This window comes from Buceros rhinoceros, unplaced genomic scaffold (assembly GCF_000710305.1).
Source record: "Buceros rhinoceros silvestris isolate BGI_N320 unplaced genomic scaffold, ASM71030v1 scaffold10347, whole genome shotgun sequence".
Taxonomy (NCBI): Eukaryota; Metazoa; Chordata; class Aves; order Bucerotiformes; family Bucerotidae; genus Buceros; species Buceros rhinoceros.
Genome location: NW_010423942.1, coordinates 13960 through 21151, shown reverse-complemented (window position 1 = coordinate 21151; position 7192 = coordinate 13960). Strand labels below are relative to the sequence as shown.

The window sequence follows — 7192 nt, the reverse complement described above, 5'->3', positions numbered from 1 at the left end:
AAATGGATGAATAGTAACGCCGCCGTAGCAGCTGAAGGCAGTTTGGAGGCTGTGCCAAGCCCGAGCCCTCCCGCAGCCCACGCTCTCGCAGCTCCAGGGAACAGCGCAGCTCTTTGGAGGGGAGGGGTAAGAGTGAAGGCGACAGGAGGAACCAGATCAATTCCTATGCAAACTCCACAATTTTCCTTCGTCTGCTGATAAGAGATAAATCTCTTACAGCCAGAACAGCTCCTTTTACCCTTCTCTCTCTGCAGCATCACCCCTCTGATAACTATTAAATCTCTTCTGCCACGCTGACCTTGGTGGAGGCAGGAGGAAGACCTGCAGACCCTCTGGTGGGGCTCTCAGGGCTGGACCACGCAGGGACTGAGCTCTGACCCTGCTCCAGCCAGCCCTGGGCAGCCACAATACCCCAGAAAGTAAAAGAGCCAGAAAGAAACGCTGGCACGTAGATGGGCTTTGCTAAAAATAGGGTCTGCTACAAAACAGGCAGAAAAATAGCGTAGCGTACCCATTTTGCAAACAGAATCAGCAAATGCATTCACTTTGCAAATTCAGCAACCGTATGTTGCCCATTTTGTAGAATAGGCAAAATGCTTCCCTAAACTGAAAAATCCCCTTTCAAGGACACTGAATAAACCGGCTGGCAGAAATTCACCTGTTTTGCATGACAGGCGACTTCACTGCAAGCCGTATTTTAGGAACCGCGCTCCCGCAGCCTTGTTAAACCTTCTCCCCCAGCTCCTCGACATTCACCACTGAGCGACTCACTGGCTTTAGTGCACTTAAGCGGCTGTTTCCATCAGAAAGCAGCTCCTGGGAAGTTCCTTCCTGGTTCCAATAAAACTACGCGAAGCTTTGCAGCCCCTGGTTTGAGAAAGGGAATAGTGATCCGCTTCCCACCACCGCAGGAGTCCTCAGCTGAGGCAGGTGAGGTGCCCTGAGCAGCACCAGCTGCCACACTGTGACAGGCTGAAGGTCTCAGACCTGTAGCCCCTTGCTAGAAACCTAGAAGTTTTATCATGGGAAAGACAAAACAATCACGTGTTTGGATGCAAACAGGAGACACAACCATCCCTTTGGAGTGCAAGATCTGTGGCTTTTGAAGGTTGCTACAAAATGGGGGAAAAAATAAGAAAATTATTTGATCGCCATCTCAGAAAAATCTGTGTTGCTTTTAAAGGCAGAGCCTTCGCACCGCTTCCCAGAGCTGATTATTCTGAATTTTCCAACAGTTCGCCAGAGCTGGAGCACTTCTGCCCAAAACAAGCACCAAAGACACTCACAAAGCCTCCGCCGTTTGCAAGCTAAGATGCTAAACCCAGCAGCTGAGCCTGTCCCAAACAGAGACACCGAGTCAGGAACCGAGGTTTACATCTTCCCCATGAAACACAAAGCCTTGTGTCTAGAGGTGAATCACCCTTCACCGGCGCTGCAAAATCCACCTTCCTGGGGCAGGGCTGTTGGTTGCTTCTGGCACTTCCCCTTCTGTGCTAGTTTTGTTCCCCAGCTCCTGCTGGCGACTACCACAGGCAACTGCCAGCACCAAAAACATATACGTTCTGTAAATCCCACTTGGACTTTCTCCTCTATTGACTAGGGACTCGCAACAAATGCCTTTGAAGTCTCATAACAACCCTCCCTTCCCCCTTAACTAACCAAGAACCATCTCCTGGAAGGACACTAGAACTACCTCGGAGGCAACGCTACCTAGAAATGAACTGGCCAGGGCTTGATTTTTATTTTAAACCGCAAATTCCTAGAACATCACTCTGTAGTCAGCTGGAAAGAGTCAGATGAGTCTTCAGACCATTTATCAGAAGCAGAGTCAGCTTGTTTCAGACCTCTCTTAGGGTTCAGTTACTCACAGAACAGACATTTATGCCGTGAACAGGCTCTCTGAGATCAACGACGGGCTGCGCTGGGATTAAGCCTGGGTTTGCTCTGCAGGGGGGACTTGCAGAGGCATCAGGGACCTCTCTTTTACATCCAAGTTATTTTAAGCATACAAGATGCCACAGCAATGCAACAGGCAAAGTTCTGAGCACCAGCGTCTCTCTGCTGGAAAATTTGCTGTTCTTTCTCACGTCATAAATTACCTGCTCCATTCATATAAAATGAGGTACAAGGGAATCACTTACCCACTGTTTGCGAGCATGATTTCTCCTCTTAAAGTACAAAATTAACTTTTTCCGCATTGCCTGGTTTCTGTAAAAAAAAAAAAAAGATGATGATGATGAGATCTGATTAATGAGGTGACTGAAACCCACAGCCCGGCTCTGCCCACCCCCACGGGAGTTCTCAGTGTGGCTGCCACCTTAACTCAGAATTGCACCAACTTCAAAGCAGCAAACGGGGTCATCTGGGGACCTTGTGCCAGCCTGGAGAAAGACCAACAAACCCTCTGACACAAGGGACTTTATCCGTGTCTGCTGGTTAAACCAGGACTAAGGTTGAGAACTTGACTCCTAAACTCTCCGTTCTGCAAACCTTTATGGTACGCTCGTCACTGAACACGGGCAGCCGTTCAGCGCTACGTTTACCGACAGGCCAGGCTATTTCGTGATTATTTGTACGATTTGACCTGCACAAACCCAACTGTGTCCTAAGAGCCGGGGGGCTCAGGCCAAGCCACCCTGAGCTGCCCCAGCCCCCAGGGCCGGCAGCGAGGGAGCTGCCAGCGCGCACGCACCCTCCCGAGGGGTTGTTCACCCCGGGCTCCGAGGTGCTGATAAGGAGGCAGGGTTGCAGCAGGGCTGGCAGCACTTATCTCCTAACCTCTTGCTTCCTTGGAGTGATGCCTGACAAAGCTGCAAGCAGACCAGCCAGGAAAGCTCAACCACTTGCAGAACTGGGACCTCAAGAGAGAAACCAGCCACTGTGACCACAACCAAGCCGGCGTCTGCCCAGGCACTCCTCTGGTTTCTTCTTCTTTCTACTTTCTTAAAGACAGCATGAAGTGACTGCTCAAAGCAGCTCTGGAGCAGTCAGGAGCTGGGAAGGCTACACGGGCTCCCCGAGTCCGCACGAACCCCGGAGCTGCGCTCCTGCAGTTGTTGCCGTTACTAATATTCACAGCAATAAAACCTCTAGGTAAAAGGTAGAGACCAGGGGCAAAGGAGTTTCCTTAAGTCTTTTATCCCGATTAAAGGCAGAGCTGCAGTGCGTAATTAACCATCAGGAGCTTAGCAGTCTCGTGTCAGCGTGTTCTGCGGGATTTAGCTGAATGAAAAGACGCCCTCGCTGCTTCCTCATTCCCCTGCCTGCCTGGTCCCCTGGGTAGTGGGGAGGGAAAAACTCACCCTCCTCTCCCCAGAAATCCCTAAAGCTCATTGGCAGCAGAAGAGACTGTTTGGGAAGGGGCAGAGGATCCAGCTCACCCAGAGGGAGGACTGTGGGCAGTCCTGGCTGAATTTAGGGATGGAGAACACGACAGAGTATCCACATTGTTCATTTTTAGAACTCTCTTCTTGCTGGACCACTAAATCTTACAAGGAATGCCAGCGATCTCACAGCCAGTGCTGCCCTGGAGACCCCAGGTCCCTCCAGCCCAGGGCCAAGGCTGCACTTCTGCTCCAGCGGCGTGCTGGAGGACCCCAGCCTGCCCACATGTGGGGACCCAGAGCAGGGCCTGCGGGCACCACCATAATACTGGCACCCAGTAATTAATGGGTTTAGTTAGGATGGCGATTCCTTGGGTGTGGGGTAGGGCTGCCAGGGAAAAGGCAGCAGGATTTGGAACCGGGATCATTTCTCCTCCAGCACCCCACGGCCATGCTCAGCTTTGTGGCCCCTTACCAAGCAGGAAACACATTGGGCTTGATTCTTACTCCTCAGAGTACCATTTGGACTTTGTAACCTTCTGTTTCCCCTCTTGGTTGGGTACTAGAGGAACAGGATACAGGTGAAGTGCCCCAACGCTGCCCGAGCTGCACTACACCTTCATTCCCTTTGACCTTCCCTTGAATACTTTGGTGCAAAAATAGACCTGGATTTCCAAGGCAGCGCTAGCAAGTGGCACTCGTAACTCCTCCTGCAAACGGAAAACACCAGCTACCAGCTGGGAAGACACCAGTATGCCCAGCTCGACCCACCCAGCCCCAAGTCCCCATGCACTCCCAATTCCAAGCAGTCCCAGCATCAGGAGAAGGCAGAGCCAAGCGACAGGGCTGACGGTCCCTGCAGAGCAGACACTTGGAACCACGAAGGTTTTCCGAGCAAGGACTTGAATATCGAGCCACGTCCTTTGATTCTGTTTCACAAATCAAAGTGGCATTGATCATCAGAGGAAGAAAAAAATCTAATAAATCCACGCGAGGGGCACTTTCTGCCTTGGCTCATTTCCAACAGCGTGTTTACAAAGGATTCGCTGCTGCCCTGGGCTGCGCTGCAAAGACCAGAGGCCACCTCCTTAGACATATATAATAACAAACGTTGCTGCCAAAGGCTTCTCCCGGCTGGGTCACACTATGCCATCATCTTCCATTTCCATCTTTGTGGTGCATCCACTGAGGACCCTCAAAGAGGGCTGCAGGTGCCTGGCTGAGGTAAACCTCACCACTCAACTCTGTGCAAACAGCATTCCATTGCCCTTAAAAAATCAGGGAAACTGAGGCACGAAGCTGCGGTGATGTCTGCCCATTTGTGCAGAGAGGGAGGCATGAGAAACGAGGCTCTGCTGTGCCGAGTGCTCCAGATCATCCACGTCCAGACCCGCAGGCGAGGTCTGCCTAGCCATGCCCAGCACCCACTTGTCAGCTCCGCACACCGGCTGCTCCTCCACCCACCCACAGGCTCTCCACCTGACCGAGTCCAGGCTCCTCTATGCCCCACATCACACACAGTGAGCCACTGTCACTGGTTCTTGTCGCGCGTCCTGCTGCAGTGGGCAGCCGCTCCTCTGCGGAGACCCCGTCGGACAGATTTCCTTCCAGGGCTTCAGCTCTGTGTGAACAAGCTCTGACTGGAGACTGGCCCCCAATTCCCGTTGTTTGTTTATTCTAATCCTGATGGACACTCTAACACTGGGAAACCACTGGGGTGATGCTAACAATGATCATGTGTGGGATGGCCCCCAGCAAGAGGTCACTGATTGTCCCTTGGGGCCAGCACAGCTAAATCAACCCCTGCCCTCCCCGTGCCAGCCTGGGTGACACCTAGGAGCAACGTGGGGCTTTAACACGCTGCTGCTGGCTCTGTCACATGAGTTATCAGGAGACAGCAGAGTCGATGCAGAAAATCAGCAGCTCTTACGCAGCTGATGGGTTGCCTTGAGTTTTACATCGTGGCTGACCTTGAAAACACTAATAGAGGCAAAGCCTTAATGGTTCCGCAGCCGCAAAAATGAGGAATGCCTTGAAAGCCGGTGTGTGTTTACCACCACCAAGGCTGAAGTAATCAGAGAGTGAAAGGATTAAAAACAACAACAAAACCCCCGCACGCCCTAGATAGTATTGCCACTTTATCTTTTTGTTGTTGTTTTGCATAAGGTCAACCTTTGAAAGGTTAATACAATCTTGGTAAATATAAATAGCTTCTCAGTTTATCTCACTACACGTACTGCTGTTACTTAGAAACCATTTGCAGAGAGGTTAATTCGGGCCACGCGTCTCCGAAGCACACGCTGTACTCCCTGGGCAAATCAAAGCGTCAAGCGCAGCCGCTGCGGCACAGGCGGGGAAGGTGAGGGCTGTCTGCTGGGAGTCCTGCACAGAAATAACCAGCACGTGGGAAAGGTCGCTCCTGCAACGCGCCAGCCCCCCTTCGCCCTCCTCCTCGCAGCTCCCTGCCCGCTGTCTGCTGGGGCGCAAGCACAGCGTCAGGGACGGAGACCTGAAGCTGGCAGCCTCCCCGGGTGAGGACACCAGGCGGTTCACTGGCAGAGGGAACGGAGGCTCCTTAGATAAAGCAACAGTGACTCTTGTGGACAGTTTTAAGTATTGCTGGGCTGGCACATCACGCAGCGTGCGGGTCGGGAGGATGTGCAAGCTCCCTGCCCAGTCCTTGGCCACGCCGGGCTGGACCCAGTGAGACTGGGAGTCTGCCCAGCTTCTGGCGAGCCGGAGTTCCGGGGCTGCCAGATGGCACATCCCCATCCTTGTGGTCAACAATCCATCTAATTGCCACTGGAGCCCATCTGCATTCTGCCCTCCCCGTGGCCATGGGCTCCACAGCTCCCTGGTGTACCTACGGGTTAAGAGCTCCATGTGGTGTCCCCCAGCCTGCAGTGACCTGGCCAATACACAGTGCAGCCCCAGTCTAAACGCTCCCTTCTAAATGCAGCTCTTCAAGGCGAGGACACACCACATCCAGTTACATTCTCTGTGCCAAAAGCTATTCCAGCCACCAGAGCCTGCACCTTCTCTGCCAAGATGGGGAGACCAGCCAGCGCGGGTCACCCAACCACCACAGCCTTCTCCAGAGACACACTGACCTTGTGAGCTTCTGCAGACCCCAGGCACGAAGCAACCTCTGGAGAGTCCCCAAACTGGGGACTCTCAGCCATGCTCAGGGAGATGCAGCCTCACGCTGGGAGCCCAGAGCTTCTGCTCCTCTCCATTGCCCCGCAAGTGCCTCGGGGACTTCCGTCCTTGTTGCGAGTGAACTAACCTGGTGATGAACTCCTTTCATCATCCCTGTGGGGCGAAGGCAAGCCAAGCCTGCCACCAAGGCTGTGGGTGATTCTTCCCACATCAGAGGCCCTTCTTTGCAGCCTGGGGTGGCAGAGTCTCTCAGGAGTAGGAGGCCCCCTGCTTCAGGGGCCAGATATCAACTGCATGATTGCAGCAAGAGACCCAGCACCAGGCACCAGCCTAAAACAGGGCACGACCCCAGCGGGGTGCCTGAAGCAGACCCATCAGTGCTTTCCCACAAGCACTGGCAGGCGGGAAGAGGAAACAGATCAAACAAGGTAAACAAAACTCAAAATGTGATGTTTGATCATCACCTGCCACCAGCACAGGAAGCGGGGTTCAAATACTAGCGATAATTCTGGGGGTCATTCTGCAAGAGCTCTTCACCTCTGCATAATCCATCCTCATCCCACAGTCCCACTGACCTAACTGGTGAGCACCACACCTGAGCGTGGTTCTCAGAGCCAGCCTCCAAACCACCCGGTGGAATACACCTCCCGCTCCAAGCAAAGCCAAGGGAGTCCTGTGGGAGCAGCCGCTTCCACCTCCACCGGCTTGGA

The 7192-nt window shown here is 53.2% G+C and overlaps 1 protein-coding gene across 1 annotated transcript in view; it reads right to left on the bottom strand.

The window, feature by feature from the left end:
* The window catches only part of LOC104497365 (nuclear receptor corepressor 2-like), a gene marked incomplete at both ends in the record, with an annotated part of 33710 nt that overhangs the window by 13417 nt on the left and 13101 nt on the right, over positions 1 to 7192 (bottom strand). Inside the window, one exon of the mRNA XM_010140605.1 lies at positions 2142 to 2208. Coding sequence (XP_010138907.1) covers positions 2142 to 2208 — 67 coding nt within the window. The remainder of the gene's footprint in view (positions 1 to 2141; positions 2209 to 7192) is intronic.